This window comes from Sorex araneus, chromosome 4, assembly GCF_027595985.1.
Source record: "Sorex araneus isolate mSorAra2 chromosome 4, mSorAra2.pri, whole genome shotgun sequence".
Lineage (NCBI taxonomy): Eukaryota > Metazoa > Chordata > Mammalia > Eulipotyphla > Soricidae > Sorex > Sorex araneus.
The window spans coordinates 202,308,321-202,328,064 of NC_073305.1; the positions used below are offsets into that span (position 1 = coordinate 202,308,321).

The 19,744-nt window shown below is 49.2% G+C and overlaps 1 protein-coding gene across 1 annotated transcript in view; it reads left to right on the top strand.

The window, feature by feature from the left end:
- Nucleotides 1-19,744, top strand: part of GALNT17 (polypeptide N-acetylgalactosaminyltransferase 17) — a 447,864-nt gene that overhangs the window by 197,904 nt on the left and 230,216 nt on the right. The window contains exon 3 of the mRNA XM_004615923.2: nt 10,592-10,758. Within this exon, the coding sequence (XP_004615980.1) occupies nt 10,592-10,758 (167 nt within the window). The remainder of the gene's footprint in view (nt 1-10,591; nt 10,759-19,744) is intronic.

Here is a 19,744-nt window from a genome sequence, read left to right on the forward strand (position 1 = left end):
CTGTGGCGTATTTGATATGCCAAAAACAGTAACAACAAGTCTCACAATGGAGATGTTACTGGTGCCTGCTTGAGCAAATCAATGATCAATGGGAGGACAGTGCTACAGTGCTATTGATAAGTAATAATGAACCCTATTCCATATGTCTATTGGCCATCCTGAGGGATGGGTGTTTTAGGTTTGTTCCTCAATGCCGCCCCTGCTCCCTGCCATATTATGGATAGAGGACTTGGTGCACCATTTCAGCAGAAGACGTGTTGCTTTTACAGGTGGGCCAGGTAGCTGGGGGCCAGGCCTTGCCATCTTCCTCCCATATCTTGCATCAATGGGGCTTCACAGGCTGGCTCCATGCCTCACATTCATGCCATGATGGCAGACCCGTGCAGCTGGGCACGGAGGCAAGCTGGCAAGCTATGCAGGTCCCTTCACTCTGAAAATTTGTGGCTGTCACTGCATACTAATCTAAATGGAGGTGTTTGTCTGTGTTCTATCTGCTCACTATAAAAAAACAAGAACAGAACATTTATCAGAAGCAAGACATTTATTTATCATTTTCACCACCTCCAGCAAAGTGACATTTCATTATTGTTTTAATTTGGGTTTCTTTTATTCTAAATGATGCTTTCCCTATTTTCATATATTATTTATTTCTTTTGTTCTCTGAATTGTGAGTTTCTGTATTTTGCTTATTTGCCTAATGGTATTTGGGAGGAATTTTCATTATCTTTTACTTTTTCATAATTGCGGTAAATTCTTTTTTTGCAGTTTTTTTCTAATGTTGTAATTATTGCCGAACTACTAAGGATTCCGCAATGTGTAGTGTTTGTTTGAATATTCACTTACATTTTATTTTGTTTCCTCTATATTTGGAGTTCTAAGTGTAGCTGTTTTATTATCTAAAGGTTATTTTGAGAGCTGTCTAAAGGGGAATATTTCAGTATTTTACCCTATAGAAAAAATAGTAGACCCACTTCACTTTTTCAATGATTCTTTCCTTGTTGGCATAAATTCACTGAGATCAGCTCTATTCCTGGCTATTGGTTCTATTTTGCTTAGAATAGTCAACTTGTTCTTAATTAAATTATGTGCATAAGATTTTCACATATCTGGAGTTTTCTTTCTACCCCATTAATATATTTATTATTAGTATTTTCCTGTTAACTTTCAGGACAGTGTCAAAGTCATTTCTCAAGTGATAAATTATTTCCACAATAAAACCCACCTGAGTAGTGCTAAGGGTATCAAGGGGCCTCTCACAGAAATTCTCATTCACCTGGATATATGGTTCAATGCTGCATGGGCCATTCAGTGCCAGAACTTTCCTATTGGTGCTCAGGGTCCTCCAAGACTCTTCCTGGTGATGCTTGGGAAACCATGTGGTGCCAGAGATCAAGCTGGGAGTTGCCACATGAATGTCATAGGCATTCTATACTACCTCTCCAGGTCCTTCATAAAAATGCTTTAAATTACCTTTGCCATATTTTTAAATGATGAACTTTATCTTTGTTTAGTGTAAACCACAAGATTGCTGTGAAATAGAAAGGAATCAACAGAAGGTGTTAAAAATCCCACCAGGAAAATCCTCCAGGACAATTTCTTTTTCTCAGAGGCTAATCCAGAGGATTTTGGAGTGCTGTGGACCTGAACTTGAAGCCTTACTACCAGGACTCATGATAGTGCCCTTTGGGCGGGGAACTCTGAGTCTCTGCTTTCTCACTGGCAAACAGGGACACCCATACCATTCTTCTTGTGTTATTATATCTGGGCACATACCTGCCTCTGTGTCGGAAATCCCTCTCTACTGCCTGTCTTCTCTCCTCTTCTTTTTAATTTTTTTTTAACTTTTTGGGTCACACCCAGAGATGCTCAGGGGTTACTCCTGGCTCTGCACTCAGGAATTACTCCTGGCGATGCTCGGGGGACCATATGGGATGCTGGGAATCGAACCCGGGTCAGCTGCATAAAAGGCAAACGCCCTACCCACTGTGCTATTGCTCCAGCCCCTTCTCTCTTCTTCTGAACCCCCAGTCCTAGCTGGACTGACTGAGGCTTCGAGCCTTCCTCCTGCCGGTGTTTGGCTTCACTTTGTTTTTCTGGCCAAAACAAGTCATGAGCTAAATGAAGACCCAGAAGGTGGATCTGAATTCAAGTGAATCTAAACTCTACCTCTTTGTTTATTTTTTTGTTGTTGCAATGGCTATTCTTTTGGTTATTATGATAGACCAGCAGTGGTTCAGTGGTTGTTGATGCAATGACAAGCACTTGTTGTCTGTGGTTGCAATGACAGGAATTGCGGCTTATTGTGTGTTGTTGTTGCAGTGTGAGGCTTGAAGACCTGTGCTCACACACATTTGGTTGGGGTGCAGCAGAGACGGAGGTGGCCACACACTTTGTTGTCATTCAGGGAATCCCGAAAAGCAGTTACTGAGACGAGGGGAGCAGAAATCCAGCTGCAGCTTAAGCTGTTAGCCTAGTCCCAGGGATCCAGGGGTCCAAGTTCTTGGCTTTGCACGGACAAAAAAAAAATCAAGAGTGAAAGCCCTAAAGTCTAGGAGCAGTTGATTGCAGAGGAGCACTGTTTCTAAGTCACTGTCACTGTCACTGTCATCCTGTTGCTCATCGATTTGCTCGAGCGGGCACCAGTAATGTCTCCATTGTGACACTTGTTTGTTACTGTTTTTGGCATATCGAATACACCACTAGTAGCTTGCCAGTCTCTGCTGTGCAGACAAGAGACTCGGTATCTTGCCGTGATCTCTGAGAGAGGCCGAGGGATTGAACCCGGGTTGGCCGCGTGCAAGGCAAATGCCCCACCGCTGTGCTATCGCTCCAGCCTGACAGGAGCTTATTCAGTGTGGCAGACTCTACAGAGGGTCTTACACTAATTGGCCTCTTACCCCCCTCACAGCCCCCCTGAAACCTATCTTCTTTCAAAGGACAAACACAAAGTGAACTCCAATCGCACGTGAGATTACTACTGCCCCCTCCATAGTTCCAGCACCCCTGGGTGATAGCACCCTTTGCGTGAATACTGCTTTAAAGAGCTCTGCTACAGGGAGAGAATAGGGGTGTGTAGTTAAGGGGTGGAGCATTCATGGGGTCTCTGAGAGGAAGCTGATGCTTTCCTGGAGTCAAAGCACCCCGTAGATTCTAACTATCCTGACTGCCTCCTGGGGTTGCCATGGCAATCATAAACTGCCATAGTAGGAGTGGGTGGGATTTTTCTAATGTAAATTTTTTTCACCTTTTGGTCCCAGCATTTGTAATTCATTAACTCTGTTAGCAGAGACATACCGGGTTTCAGGGCTCTGTATGTAGGCTTGCATGAAAAACCTGATCAAAATGGGAACTGATCAAAAATGGGAAGGAGAGGTGACCAATATTTGACATGCGAAAGGACAGAGCAATGTCATTGGTCCTTGTATAGCGTGGAGATGTTTGCTTGAGGGAGTAACAGCATGTTGGAGCCAAGCTTTACGATGTCTGCACAATATTTTTTTTTTCCGTGAGAGAACAGTTTTCTGGTTCCTTCCCCAGCTAGGGCAGCTGTTGTCACATTTGCACTGGCTCTTCTGTCTCTGGATCACATCCGGGCACGTGGAGTGGTGCCAGGGATTAAACTCCAGGCCTCAGCCTCATTCTTGCAACACAGATGCTCTTGCTACTGAGCCCCGACATAACCTCTTCAGAGACAGCAGCTTCCAAGTCATAGAGCCAGGAGGGGCCAGACAGATAGTCCAGTGGGTAGGCAGCTTGCCAGAAGTGAGAGCAGAGCCAGGAGTAAACCCTGAGCACTGCCAGGTGTGCCCCCCCCCCAAAAAAAAAAAACAGAATGGCAATGAATTGGACCTGATGCATATTCCCTAGCTGTGCCCAGAGGATCTGCTAAATTTTCAGCGATCTTAGGAGAGAAAGGCAGAGCTGGGGTAGGACTGAGGTTGGGGGAAAGGATGCAAAAAGGATCTGACTCAATAGGGAGGTCTGTCTTCTGCAAGACCTTCTGGATGGAAATAATAGTATAAAAGTCACAATGACACTGGGCCAAAGGGCAGGCTGATGGGGTGTGGGAATAAACAGGAGAGCTTTTTCAGGGTCAGAAGAATCAGAAGGGCTTGCCTGGCCAATTTGGCTTGGCCATGAAAAGGCGAAACGACTAGCCTGCTGATGCATTTCTCTTTGGGGTGCTGCAGTTATGGGGTAACGACCTTCAGGACCTGATTGGAGAGCTGGGAGGGGTGGGGCGGGAGGAGGCGAGGCTGCTGACAGCCAGTGCTTTATGGCCTTCATTGCTAGGAAGAATCCCACCGAACAAATCTGGAAGCTTCGGGGCCTCGGAATACGGCTATCTATCATTTCCAATTTGCATCATTTCCTAATGCATTCCGCCCCTCCTGCGGTGGTTGGGACTGTCCCCTCTCATTCCACTCACCTTAATAAAGATTCCAGAATAAATATTACGTATGAAGAGCTCAGCTACATGTCTTGTGCCTGACGTGCATCGAGGGTTTCTCGGCTCTGACCTGGAACTGTCCGTATTAATTTTCCTCTAATTGTTTTTAGAGATTCTGCATCTGTGACGTTGCTTAATAGAACTCTGGAGCTTTCCTTGTTCGTTCTCTCCGGGTGCGAAGAGCAAGATAAGCTCAGTGCTAGAGACAGAGACCCACTGGCAGACTTGGGGGTCTCGAGGGGATCCTAGGGCCCCTTCCCCTTATGGACAGAGCATTTTCCATGGGTGGGAGCTGGGGCCACAACTGGGGTGCCCCCGGGGAGTCACCTCGCTGATGGAACAACCTGCTGCAGATGGAGAGGCAGGAGGGTGGGGGAGGTCGTGTCTGACCCACGTACCTCACCCAGTGAGCTGTGCTGTGTGGGTGCCGTTGCTGAGACTGTCACTGGGAATGTTTGTCTTCATGGCTCAGAGGAAAAAAAATTCCCAGGACAACACGGGAGCCAGCATGCGCCAAAGCTCAAAGATTCAAGCCAGGGTTTAGGGTGGATTCCTCGTGTGTATAGGAACCAGCTGGAAAGGGAGGCCTGAGCTTTGCTGGCCCTAATGTGCTCCAAGATGGCCTGTCCTGTCCCTGGACCAGGCTATTCTGTCCCTTCTGTTCCTAGGCCAGGCTAGTGTGTCTCTGGTCAGTCCTGGCATGTGACCAGGATGTGGGCTACCGACTGGTGGCCACGGTTGGTGCTTGCAAGCTGGGTGGCATGAGCTTCACTTCTCCTGTCCCTGAGAGAGGCTGTGAAAGCTCTTCTTGGCCCAGAATGAAACAAGTGCTGTGGACCCTGAGGACTGTGGCTCAGCAGTGCCCACGCACTGTCCACCGTCTGCAGCTTCTGTGAGCTGATGTGGCTTTGGGTGGTGATTTGTTGTGGGTGCGACAATGCACTGGTAATCTCCTAGTTTTCCAGGAGCACTCCCTTCATCTGCTGCACCTCACTGGGTAGTCCAGAGGGTAAGGTGCTTGACATGCCCATTTAATTCCTGGCACTGCCTAGGGTTCCCTGAGCACTGCCAGGAATGATTCCTGAATAAAGAGTCAGGAGTCAGCCCTGAGATGTGGCTCCAAACCCAAAGCAAACCAAAAAAAGTCTGCTGTATTCCTCGCCAGTAACATTCTAGCTAGGTTGTGGTCCGGATCAGCTCTGTAGCTTGTTGACTAGGGCTTCCAGTTGATAGCAGGCTATTAGTAATTTGGGAAGTCAAACATTATATTCAGATTTCCAACTTCCTTCCAAATCATATCTCCATGGTGTGCTGTGCTCCTATAACTATGCCATCTTGCATGCAACGTAGGGGGCATTCTAAGATGGCCATGTGGACCCGTCGACCAGAGCCCATGATGTATCAGGAAGAGCCAGAAGACTACTTCCTGTCACCGGTGGGCTAGCCCCACGGAGCAGATACTGGGGCACCGCCCTGCATGTGCTGAGTGCTGAGTGCTAAGGGGCTGCAGCCCTCAGCCTGAGGGAATGGAGCATCTCAGCCATGCAGTGTTGAGATCCCTAGAGACCAGGCACCCCGAAAGAGCAGCTCATACATCCTGTTCAGCCTTGCACCTTGTTTTGCAGCATTCGCTGTTGCTAAAAATGGTTGTGGTTTTCCCAGGCATGCAGGAAAGACTTGAGGAGGAGAAAAGAAAACAGTGGGTTCGTGGCTGGGTCATGCACTTGACCCGAGCAGTTTCCAGCATCTGAGGCCTCACTGGGAGACAGTGGACTAGGGTGTTCTGGATGGCATCTCTTAAGTGTTGAAGTTCCATCTCCCATATTATAATTACCGGAGGTGGTGAGTGGTGCCAAGAGGCACAGAGGGGACAAAGAGCGAAGGTGGACGGGGCTTCTCTTGTTCGTGCAGGAACCATTTATCTGCCAAGTATCATGCCCAGCTCTGGGGAAATGAGATGCAATGACCCGACTAACTGCCAGCAGGTGGGAGAGACTGAAGTGTTCATTGGAGGCTAGCCGGTCATCTGTTTGGGGGCAACTTTCAGCAGTCGGGTGCCAGCCTGCTCCGTGTATGGGATGCGCTCTTACCTAGGAGTCCATGAAGCTCCAGGAAAATCCCCCAATGGAATGTTTTCTGGGGTGAGAATTCCTACCTTATTTCCACTTCCTGTCGGAGAAGACCCGACCACTCAGAGAGAGATGGGAGCTCAGCGTGGTCTCACTAAACCACGCAGGGGGGATTGAACCCCAGTTGGCCGTGTGCAAGGCAGCTGCCCTCCCCCTTGTACCATCTGGCCCCAGGGTCTTTTTGGAGCTTGACCTCTTCCTCTCTAGAGGTCTAAGCCCTTGACATTCTTTCTCAGCAACTGTGATTCTCAAGTGGACCCCCCAGGTGCTGGGTCTCTCTGCCCCCAATTTAGCATTTTCATCCTGCTTCCCTCACCATTGGCTACAGGGTGAGGGGAGCAGGAAGGATTCCCTGGGGGTCTCTGGGTTCAAGAAGTCTCTGGACAGGTGCACACACACAGCTGGAGGAGACAGGTGTCTGCAGCGCCCTCCAGCACCCCCTGCGAGCCCCTCTCCCCGCCCCCCCGGGCTCTGGCAATGAATCCTGTGCAGGAACCCACTAGGGTTGTTCTGAATGGGATCACGGACATAGACGGGAATGACCCAGGCCCCGGCAATGGGCATCCCTCCCCTCCTGATCTGTACACCAGACACTGCTTGATGCCTTCTAGCGGGTAGGAAGTGTGTAATTCTGGAACCCCGACCGGAGCCTATGGCGCTGTGGTTGTTCCTCTTGCCTCCTCCCTGCCCGTGGAGGCTCACTCCATGGCTGTGGGGCGCAACATCTCTTCCCTGTGTCTGTGCTCATGTCCTCCTCGACTTCGCTGCCTTTCTAGGATTCTGCAGCCTGGGAAGCCAGTGGAGAGGCCTGCCTGCCTGCCCGCCTGCCAGTCTGTCGGTCTGTCTGTCTGTCTGCCTCGGTCTGTTTGTCTGTGTAATGGTCAGGGTGGGGCTGGAGGTCCAGCACTGACCCCATAGCTTCTAGCCCCCTTCCTGAACTGCCGACACTCACCTGCTTTGAGTGGGGCTGGCCTGGGTGCCCCCAGAGGTCTCCGGGTGCCCAACACTGGGCACTTTCTACAGGAGGGGCTTCTCCGCTCCACTCTGCTTGCAGGGGACGGGACCCCCAAAGCCATGTGGTTTGGCTGCACCATCTGAGGGGCAGTAAGCCAGTGAGAATTAATTCTGGCAACTCTTGGGGTTTGAAACCTTATCTGCTCTGGTATTCCTATAGTTGGGCCCCCTTGTTCTTTGGCCAAACCCTTCCCACCCCCCACCCTCTGTGCCTTTGTGTCAAAAGCCACGGGATGGAGCTGGTCTCTTGCCCGCAGGAGGGCTTGGTGACCATTTGTCCTCAGCTACAGTCCCCTTACACCTGTGGAAACCATGAGGGAGATTTGGTTCAGTCAGTCTGAGTCGGCATCCCTGGGCAGACAAGCATCTCTGTGTTGGAAACAGTCTGAGCTCACGTTCCTGCCTCTCGTTCACCCCAAGACAGGGCGGGAGGGGCCTGGGAGTGAGGCAAGGCCAGAGCCCCAGCGCATCTGAGGGAGAGTCCGGGGTGCACCCTGCATGTGGGGTCTTGACTGGTGAAGATTCTGGAAGCCTGGTCCCTGGGGAGGGCCAGGAGGGCCAGAGGACCCTGCAGGACCGAATGGCCTTCCCAGTCTTGGTACGCTGCATCTTCCAGGAGATGTTGTTTATTCTATTTTTATAGGGGTAGAGAGGGGTCTCAGCAGAGCTCAGGGGACAAAAGGGCCACTCCCTGAAGCTGGACTCTCCAGTGCTGGGACTGGTGTTTCGTGGCTGCCAAGGCCACATCCACTGGTAGTTGGGAGCCATCCATACTGGGGATCAAATCTGGGGGCTGTCTGGGCTCTGCAGCCCTCTAAACCTCTGCCGAGCCCTTGGCAGCCTGTGTGACACTTGGACAACTTCAGGGAGAAGTGGCAGGAGCACACGCCCGGGCTGAACGGCAGGGTGTGGTCCTTCCTCCGCCTTTCCTCAGTTCCCAGGGGACACTTAGGCCCTTTCCCTGCAGGCGCCCGTGTTCTGGTTCACCCTGGCATCACCCGCTCCACCCACGAGGCCCCGCTCAGCACTTGATCACAGCCAGACCCCATGACCTGTGGGTGGAGACAGCGGGGCTGGCGTCGTGCTGTGGGCTTTGTGTTCAATCCCAAGTGCCAGGAGCGGCTGAAAGCAAAAAAAAAAAAAAAAAAAAAAAAAAAAATCAAAGAACCCAGAATAAGTGACCGCAGTTGGGGGAGTGTAGGCGGAAGCTGGACCGAGAACTGGCTCTCCGCCAGCTGCTCAGGATGGCGCCAGCGCCCAGCAAGGACCTTGTGGGTGCTCTCCTCCCTCGGATCACCCAGCGGTAAATGAGATGATTCCCATCGACTGCCCAGGAGCCTGTCAATAGCCATTCCAATCTCCCCAGCAGCCCCCCAAAGTGAATTTACAGCGAGGCGGTGAAATTGAGGCTGCGTGATCAATGCATCCCTGGATGGTCTCCTTCAGGAGACACAAATGGATATTGTAACAAAACTTTATTTTCCTCCGAAAATTGCCTGCATGATGAATATGGCCCGCCACAGCCCCAGCTGCTCGGCATAAAAAACAGCTGCATTTCTCACTCCCTCTTCAGCTCGCTGTCCTTCTCGCTCACCCTGCGTCCTGGCTCCTTTGTTTTGCTCCTCCCGGTGCTATTTATTGTGCCATCCTGTGTGAGGAGGAGGAGGAAGAGGAGGAGGAGGCACAGGGCCTGTGGAGAGGCACCCGAGAGCCGCCGCTCTATTCTGCTTTGTGTCCGCTGTGTCTTTCCAGCGTGGCTCAGCCGGAGCATAAAGCCCAAGTTCTTGTAGTAGACTATAGACCGAGCATGAAGGCCACTCAATGCCTCTGTTAAACTACAATACCCCAAAGGAGAGAGAGCAAAAGGGAATGCCCTGCTGCAGAGGCAGGGTGGGGTGGTGGGGGATGGGGTGGGGGTGGTGGGAGGGATACTGGGATCATTAGTGGAGGAGAATGGGCACTGGTGGAGGGATGGGTAAATGATCACTGTATGACTGAAGTGCAAACACAGAAGTTTCTAAGTTTGCAACTGTACATCACAGCGATTCTCTAATAAAAAATGAAAAACAAAATAAAATAAAAATGGGAACAAAATCCCAAGTTCTTGGTGTTTCGGGATAGACTTCCACGGGGCTCAGCTCCAGACCCCAAACCTCAGTGCAGCCTGGAGGAGGGCTCGGCCCTGCACCCCTGCCTTTGATGGTGGGGGAGTGGCGGGAGGTGAGGGGGTAGGCCCCCTTCTTAGCTCCGTGGGGGAGTAGGAATGACTCTGAGAAGATATGGGGCATGGTTACCTGTGTGGGTGAGGAAAATCATAAGGGGGGGAGGTTCAGTGCTGGAGTGCAAAGGTGTCTGAATTAAGGTTCCCCCAGAAACAGACCCCAAAACAAATATTTGAATTCAAGGAGGTAGAGCGCCCCAGGGGAGTGGGGAAGTGTCCCCCAAAGGAGCATTTATGCAGACTGCTGGCTCAGATGATAAGAACTCAGTCTTCTTTTTTTTGGGGGGGGGTCACACCCGGCGATGCACAGGGGTTACTCCTGGCTCTGCACTCAGGAATCACCCCTGGCGGTGCTCAGGGGACCTTATGGGATGCTGGGAATCGAACCCGGGTTGGCCACGTGCAAGGCAAACGCCCTACCTGCTGTGCTATTGCTCCGGCGCCAGGAATTCAGTCTTGAGGGATTTTTTTTTTTTGTCCAACCCACTCCTCAGACAGCCTGCTTGGGCCTCGGGACCCGGCCTCACTCCTGGCATTTCTGCCTGAAAGCAGATGGGGGCAACCAGGGGGCAATTAGGTAAACTCATGGAGGGTCGCAAAGCAGGCAAGTGCAGTTACCGGACGGCAGCACGAGGGATGCGGGGGCTGCATCCACTCACTTCCACCTTTTCCAGCTGGGTTCTCGGTTCTCAGCTGGGTGTTCACGCCTTAGAAGCCCCTGTCATGCTGGTGTGCAGCCCAGGCCAGCTCTGACCGGCCCTGCCTCCTCCCCTGCAGGTGTAAGGAGCTGAAGTATGCCAAGGAGCTGCCCCAGATATCCATCATCTTCATCTTCGTCAACGAGGCCCTGTCGGTGATCCTGCGCTCCGTGCACAGCGCCGTCAACCACACGCCCACGCACCTGCTGAAGGAAATCATCCTGGTGGACGACAACAGTGACGAAGGTCAGTCTGGCTGCATGCCTTCATGGGGCGGGGGATGGGGCCGGATGTAGGCGGGGACAAGTCAGCAGGGGCAGTCGCGGTTCCATTGGTAGCAGGGGCTGGTGCTTCTGGTCCTGCCACGAAGGTTTTTTTTTCTAGGAGGATGTGCAGGCAAATACATGCGCTCATGCGCTGCCCCCGAGTCTGCAGATCTCTAGGAGATCCTGTAAGTCGCCGCTCTGCACGTCTCTAGCAGAAAGGGCTGAGGACTGGGGACTGTGTGGGAGGGCTAACTCCTCCGCCCCCTGCAGCCCACTTCTATCCTCCTTTCCCAGGGGCAATCAGAAAGTGCAATTCTGGGACTGGAGCAATAGCACAGCGGGTAGGGCGATTGCCTTGCACGCGGCCAGCTCGGGTTCGATTCCCAGAATCCCATAGGTCCCCCGAGCATCGCCAGGAGTAATTCCTGAGATGCAGAGCCAGGAGTAACCCCTGAGCATCACCGGGTGTGACCCAAAAAGGAAAAAAAAAAGTGCAATTCTGTCTTTGGCTTGGGGGCCTATATTCAGCAGTGCTCAGAGCTTACTGCTGGTCCTGTGCTTAGAGCTTATTCCTGGCTCTGTGCAGGGTTTGCTCCAGGCTCTGTGCTGAGGAATCACTCCTGGAAGTTCTCACAGGACTCTTTATGGTGCCAGGGATCTAACCTGAGTCAGTGGCATGCAAGGCATGCGCCTTCACCTCTGTCCCGTCTCTCAGGCTGCGGAGAGTGCAGTTCGGACCTGGCTGGGCACTCTCGTCTGCATTCAGAGTTCCTGATGGCTTCCTGGGAAAGGAGCAGGCGTTGTCACTCTTCTGGGGTCAGTAAGGGAAGGAAGGATGGCCCCATCGCAAAAGTGAACACGCCATCAAGGCTGCTGTCCCAGGTTGTCCTCGGGGAGAAGATTGGTGTCCGCTGGGGTGTGTGCAGGCTGTTTCCCCACTGCTGGCTTCATGTTGGCTCAGCCTGCACGAACCCCGGTGCTGCTGTAGGGAGGCCCCCAAAGCTGACAGCTTGAAAGGCCGCAGCCAGTGCAGCCTTCAGTCCATGGGGCCAGTTTCAGACACAGGAGGGATAGGGGCTGTGGAGCCCCTTGTCCAATGTGCTGGAAGAGGGTGTCACGTGTCCTGGCCAGGACAGAGCCAGCAGGAGGCAGAAGGCACAGGTCCTGTTGGGGCGGATTCTCAGGGTCCCCCAGGGAAAGCTGGCCACATATTTTTTTTCTTTTTGTGTCACACTCAGTGATACTCAGGGGTTACTCCTGACTTTGCACTCAGGACTTACTCCTGGTGGTGCTTGGGGGACCATATGGGGTGCTGGGGACCGAACCCGGGTCAGCCACGTGCAAGGCGCTACCCGCTGTGCTATCACTCTGGCCCCAGGCCACATATTTTTGGCTCAGGAACTGGTCTCCTTGTATCCCCATGACTGGAACAGGGTTCTCTGACTCACAGACCCGGGTTTTCTGTCCCTCCTTTCCTCCCTTTCTGTCCGACTGTTTTGTTCTCCAGTGATTCTGCTCAGCTGGCCACAAGCATCTTCCCATGAAGGAGTCCTGGGCGGGGTCCTCTGTTCCCTGAAGCCTCTTTGGTGCTCTCATTCCAGCATTCTCAGTATCCCCGACACAGCCAGGGCATCCCTCCAACACCACCCAGAGGTCCTGACTTCAACAGTATCCCCAAGCCATGAGAGAACCACTATTCCTGGCCCCCTTTGTTTGCTGGGGGGCCCTGCATGACCCCCACTCATGTCCCATTCAGTGTCCTGGGGTTTCAGGCACCCTCTGTATGTCTGGCACAGGTAGAACTTTGTTTTTGGGTGAAGACACCCCATGAGGGAAGGAGCGATGAGGCTGATATACTGGAGGTGGGGGGGGTGTGCAGAGAGGAGCCAGCAGCTGAGAGGAGGGAGAGCTGTAGGTGCTGGACTGAAGTGGGGTGCAGCTCCCTCCCCTGAGGGAATCCTCCGGAGACCAGCCAGACCGGAAGGAAATGAGGGCCTGCCAGTGTCAGCCGCTCCTGAGGGCAGGTCTTTAGCAGATGCTGCCCTTTTTGTTTCCCAGAAACAAGAATCAGGGGCCTGGGGAAGGCTTAAAGGCTGAGCAGAGGCTTTACAATGCAGTCACCCCGGTCTGACCCCCGGCACCACATAGTCTCCAGCAGTGCCAGGAGAGGACCCCCGCAAAGCAATGAGCTGGAAGTAGCCCCTATGCATCACCTAAGTGTGGCCCCCCAGTCAAAAACCAAAATAAGAAGCAGAGACTGCAGAACTGTAGCTGTACCTCAGGCATGTGTTTGCTTTCCAGGGGTTCTGGTCTTGGTGCACGGACGATGCTGCATCCTAAGAGCGAGGCCGCAATCCCCTAACTGGGAATCACAGCCTCGTCCTCACCAGCCCGGCAGCGCCGTGTATAACCCCCAATCCCTTGGGGCTGTGTGCACTTTCCATGTGGAATTTGATCCTCCAAAACTGGGTGCTGGAATCTCTCCTGGGAGGGCTTGGAGACTTCTCTGGTTTGCATTGGGAGGCCACACCCCCAGTGGTCAGGGCTTTCTCTGGCTCCGTGCTCGTGCTCAGGGATCACTCCTGGAGGTGGTTGGAGAACCCTGTGGGATACTAGGGATTGAACCCAGGTCAGATTTGAGTAAGGCAAGTGCCCTCCCCACTGCACTCTCTCTCCAGCCCTTTCTCTGGTTTGTTTGGGATGTGGCAGGAGGAGAGGAGAAGAAGGGCAGAGATGGGAAGGCATCCCCAAGCAGTGTGACACGGGTCACTGTGGTGAGTGAGGGAGGTTGAGTGTCACTGGGAGTTCCTCTCCATGAACCCAGCTCCCGGGGAGCTGAGGAGCTAGAGAGAGTCTTTGAGCTTTAGAACTCCCAGGGGGTCACCCCAGAGGGGCCTGCTTTGGGGTGTCTGTGGTGGGACTAAGAACTTGCATTTTTCACCAGTGCCAGGGGATGCTGGAGAGGGCACCTGCCCATGAGACCCACGGGGTAGTTACTGTTGGAATGGTTCACACCCCAGGCTGTAGTGCAATGGTTTCCGTCCTGACCATAAACCAATCCTCATTCACCCAACCCAGCCGGCCACACTGGGTTGGTTCTGGTTCCCTTTTTTCTGTCCCACTTTTCTGCCCCAGTTGATGAGATTACATGGCGCCGGGGGGGGGGGCAGTTTGTGGGTGTGACTGCCAAGCTACTGGAAAACTGGGGTGTTGGGTGGAGGGACCCTGTCCCGACCCGAGCAAGCTTGGAGATCTCAGCCATGGGTCCCGCATACCTTTTTAAATTCTTTTTTATTTTATAAAGTAGTCCACAATATTTGATTACATTTAATATTCAAACACCCATCCCACCATCATTACACCTTCCCACCACCAAATTTGAGATGTTTCCATCCCAGGCTCCAATCCCTATCCCAAAGCACAGTGAAATAATATATTTTGTATTGTCTGTTATGAAAAACCACGAAAATGATACAAAAAAGTATCCAGAGAGGAAACAGTGTGAAGATTATTCTGTTTTGCCAGGGGCCACTAAGACATTCTTTAGGATATCACTAACATGTTAAAGGTTGAGTGATGTGAGCTTTTATATATATATGAAAATATGTATATATACATACTATATATATATATTTTCCTCTATGATGTGTTGCCTACTATTTGAACCCCATCAAATGTGGTGTGGTACTTTTGGAGAATGGGTAGGAAGTGTCTTATGATGTGTCGCGCAGCCACAAATGTGGCCGTGCAGTCCAGGAATACGCTCATTCTTAGTGAGGCTTGGCCGGAGCGTGTGGGGAGCAGCCTTGAGCATGGCGGCGGTTGGGTTGTGGTTTTCGGCTGCAGGGGCTGAGTCCCTTGGGGTGGGGAGAGCTCTCATCCACCCCTGTCAGGGGCACCCTGAGTGAAACAGCCTGGCGCGGAGTCCGGTGGCATGGCTATGGCCCGCATCATGTTGCAGTTTCTCCTGACCAGAGTGATTTCTCCTCTCTTACCAGCAGAGGGGATGGAACTTTTTTTTTTCTCTACTGAGAACTTCTTTGTGACTGGTATTAGTGAGTTTTATAAATGTTCTCGCTACACTGGAAAAGCCCCCCCCCCAAAAAAAAAAAAAAACACACTCTCAGGCATCATCATGGACTTGAATTGCTGCCAGATTTCAATTTTGTGTATTTAGGTAGACTCTCAGTTTATTTCCTTAAGTTGTTTTGATCATGGTCCTTAAAATCTCCTCCTACAATGCCTGTTCCTTCCCGCATTCTTAATGATGTTTGATTTTTGTCTTATTGTCAGTTCCTTTGGTAACTATAGATTTGGGTCTGCGTGGTCTCATACTTAGTCACACATATTACCTTTATGTAATGCCCTTTTATCTTGAAAGCATACATTTCTTTCTTTTTTTTTAATTTAGCTTTTTTTTATTCTTTAATTAGTGAGTCACCATGAGGGTACAGATACAGATATACACATTTTCGAATTTGTTTTTCCTTCATACAATGTTCGCAAACACATCCTTTCATCAGTGCCATTCTCCACCACCAATAAACCCAGTATCCCTCCCACCCCCCTAATCCCATCCCCCACCCACCCCACCCTGCCTCTGTGGCAGGGTATTCCCTTTTGATCTCTCTCTCTCCAATTGGGTGTTGTAGTTTGCAATAGGGGTATTGCACAAATGAATGGCCATTGTGTTCAGTCTCTAGTCTACTTTCAGCATGCATTCCCTTCCTGCGTGGGATGTCCAACCACATTTTACTTGGTGTTCCCTTCTCTATCTGAGACTTTTTCCCCAGCATGTGAGACCAGCTTCCAAGCCATCGAGCAAACCTCCTGGTACTTATTTCTACTATTCTTGAATATTAGTCTCCTACTCTGTTATTTTATATTCCACAGATGAGTGTGATCTTTTTATGTCTGTCTCTCTCTTTCTGACTCATTTCACTTAGTATGATCCTTTCCATGTTGATCCACTTATATGCAAAGTTCATGACTTCATTTTTTCTAACACTGCATAGTATTCCATTGTATAGATGTACCAGAGTTTCTTTAACCAGTCATCTGTTCTCGGGCACTCGGGTTTTTTCCAGATTCCTGCTATTGTAAACAGTGCTGCGATGAACATATAAGTGCAGATGTCATTTTGACTACACTTTTTTGCTTCTCCGGGCTATATTCCAAGTAGTGGTATTGCTGGGTCAAATGGGAGCTCAATTTCTAATTTTTTGAGAAGCGTTCATATTGTTTTCCAAAAGGACTGAGCCAGTCGGCATTCCCACCAGCAGTGTAGAAGGGTCCCTTTCTCCCCACATCCTCTCCAACAGCGGTTGCTTTTGTTCTTCTGGATGTGTGCCAGTCTCTGTGGTGTGAGGTGGTATCTCATGGTTGTTTTGATCTGCATCTCCCTGATGATTAGTGATGTAGAGCATTTTTTCATGTGCCTTTTGGCCATTCGTATCTCTTGGGAAAGTTTCTGTTCATTTCTTCGCCCCATTTTCTGATGGGGTTGGATGTTTTCTTCTGGTAGAGTTCAACCAGTACCTTATATACCCTTGATATCAACCCTTTGTCTGATGGGTATTAGGTGAATATCCTTTCCCATTCTGTAGATTGTCTTTGTATTCTGGTCACTGTATCTTTTGCGATGCAGAAGCTTATTAGTTTAATGTAGTTCCATTTGTTTATCTGTTTCCTCTTGGTTGGCCAGTTGCATGTCATCTTTGAAGATACCTTTATCTTCAATATCGTGGAGGGTTTTTCCGACCTTGCCTTCAATGGTTTGTGGTCTAATGTTGAGGTCTTTAATCCATTTTGATCTGACTTTTGTGCATGGTGTCAGGTCGAGGTCTAAGCTCATTCTTTTGCATGTGGTTGTCCAGTTGTGCCAGCACCATTTGTTAAAGAGGCTTTCCTTGCTCCACTTCACATTTCTTGCTCCTTTATCAAAGATTTGATGATCATACATTTGGGGTTGTGTGTAGGGATATTCCACCCTGTTCCATTGGTCTGAGGCTCTGCCTTTGTTCCAGTACCATGCTGTTTGCATACATTTGTTTCTTATCTTGCTCTTTGCAGGAAAGTATAATTGAAGGCAAACTAACATTGAGGAGAGTAACCAGTGTGCCTGGCCTGCACCCACTTTCCAGCGCATGTTTTATCTGGTTAAGATCTGAGAGTAAAGACAAGTTTATGTCCTCTTCCCCTGCACAAATGAGAAACACAACTTTGCCCTTTTCATGAGGAAGCTTCACAAAAGTCATTTTAATGAGGGGAGATGTTTCTTTCTCAGACTGATCAAAATGGACTCCGTACACCCCTATCCTATCACATACATGAAAGAAAAATTAGAGTTTACAAGGATGACAAAATTAAAAGAAATAAAAGCTTCACTCCAAGACTCCTGTCCAAGTGCTCAGGGAAGACTTGACAATTGTCTATCTGTGGGCATTTATATATATAAATATATATATGTGTGTATGTGTACATAAATATATCCATAAAACCCTACATACATAAAACACTAAATATATGTAGTCCGTACATTTTTTATATATTTATGTATGGACATAAATCTACACATAAAAACCCTAATACATAGTCCAAAGATGTCTCTCTATTTCCTTCTTCATATATGTAAATAAAACTTCTTTATATTCTTTTTATTGACTTTTTTCTCAATTTGTGCATTAATGTTTACAGCATTCAACAAGCATATATTTTACATTTTATATAATCAGCTCATGTGTGAGTGTATGTGTGTGTGTGTGTGGTTTTTATTCCAGGGGCATATTCAGTGGTACTCACAGCTCACTCCTGGCTCTGAGCTCCTGCAGGATTTGGGGGACAATATGTGGTGCAGGGATTTTTACTTGGGTCAGCAGCACATAAGGAAAGATCCCTACCCATTGTACTATGTCTATGGCCCCCGGTATCTTCCTTTTGATAGTATCCTATGAAAACTATTATCATTGGCTGGTGCAAATATTTACATATATTTTCTTGTTCATACATATTTTTTTCACAATAAATTTTAAATGAGTGGAATGACTTCATATTCAGGTATAAATGTTTTAGCCTCAAAACCCTGGTCTCAAGATATGGCTTTTCAATTTCTTTTATAAAGAATGTGTGTGGAGGAGGGGTTCATGGTTCTCCCAAGCAGTGCTCAGGGAATCCTGAGGGTGTGACCAACTAAAACAGGTGATTCAGTGCAAGAACAAGGAGCTGCCTATTCCTGTGGTGCTGGGGACCACCAAGGCCCACTCTGGGGGCCTCCAGGGCTCCACGTAGTGGTTTCAGGGTTGGGGTTCTGGGTTGGGGTTCCTCCAGGGATACTCAGTGAGGCTGGGGGCCGTGGGGTGCTGGGATTCAAAACTTGGGTCCTGGTTCTTCAGTCCTTCCCTTAGTGACCTCTTTATCCATGATTTAAAATGTGATTTGGATAATAGAGGGTCAGGAAAAACAAGAACCCTAAAAGGACCCCCGCACCCTAGGTCAGGTGATGGGGTGGTCAGTGCCCTTCCCTGGGAATAGATAGTCTGAGAAGGATGGAGTGGGGCTGTGAGTGAGGGGCTGAATGGGCTCCCTCCAGATGCTGGTTTATAATGACCCCCCCCCTGAAATCTAGGCTCTATCCTTACAATGAGGCTTTACAACAATACTGAATGCTTCTTAGGGTGTGGGAACCAGAGAGAGAACTCACTGGACTTACTATATGCTTTGCACACAGGCAAGGGGTGGAAGTGCTGAGCACAGTGCGAGGAGGAGCAGCTCCTGAGCATCACAGGGTTTGGGCCCCAAAGAACACACAAAAAAGCAAACCAAAGGAAGGTGATAGGTTTTTATTTCTTTTGATTTTCGGTTTGGGTGCCACACCTGGCGGTGAAGGGCTTGAGGAATATAGGGTGCTGGGGGTTAAACCCAGGTCGGCTGCATGATCTCTCTAGCACCCAAAGGTGGTAGATCCTGAAAAGAAATTGAGGTCGCTTTTAGGATACATTAAGTGAAAAATCCCCTCAAAGTCCTAAAATAATATTGAAGGCTTCTTCATTTCAGTTATTCTTAGCACTTACAAAATAAGTTGTATCAATACTTTTAACCACTTAAAATGTTTTAAATGAATATACATTTTATGTGTTTTAGAAAACATATATATATATATATATATACGTGCATAAATATCCATATATGTATATATATGTTTTGGTGATTTTTAAAATTCTCATCACCATAATTCTGTTTTTAAAAAAATGTTCTTGATTCACCATGAGATATAGTTAAAAGCTTTCATGTTTGAGTTACAATCACACAATGATCAAACACCCATCCCTCCACCAATGTACATTTCCCACCACCAATATTCCTGGTAGACCCCACTTTTCCCACCCTCCCACTGCCTCCATGGCAGACAATATTCCCCATACTCTCTCTCTACTATGGGGCATTATGGTTTGCAATGCAGACACTGAGAGGTCATCATGTTTGGTCCTTTATATACTTTCGGCACGCATCTCCCATCCTGACCGATTCCTCTAACCATAATCACTTAAAATTTTAAGTATAGTTTAACTAAATATGGTTGCAGTGGTGTTTAAGTTTATAGTATTGATAGACAAAGTTTTACACACCCACTACCAGTGTTCCAGTGACTTCCCACATTCCAGCAGCCTCTGCCAGGATCCTTCTGTATCTCTCTAGCCGGGTCTTCATTTCCCCAGCCCTCCTCCATAGTGTGTTGATAAGTTTTGTAATCCAAGACCAAAGGTTTTTATTCTTTGGTATTGTGTAACCTCTTGTTTAGCCTCTCTCTACTCATCACTTGAAATGAAACACTCCATTCCATCTCTGCTGCAGCAAATGGCATGATTTCATCTTTTATTTTAGTTGTCTACTATTCCATTGTGTATATATACCACCGCTTCTTTGTCCATTTGTTATTGGACATTAGGGTTGTTTCCATTTCCCAGCTG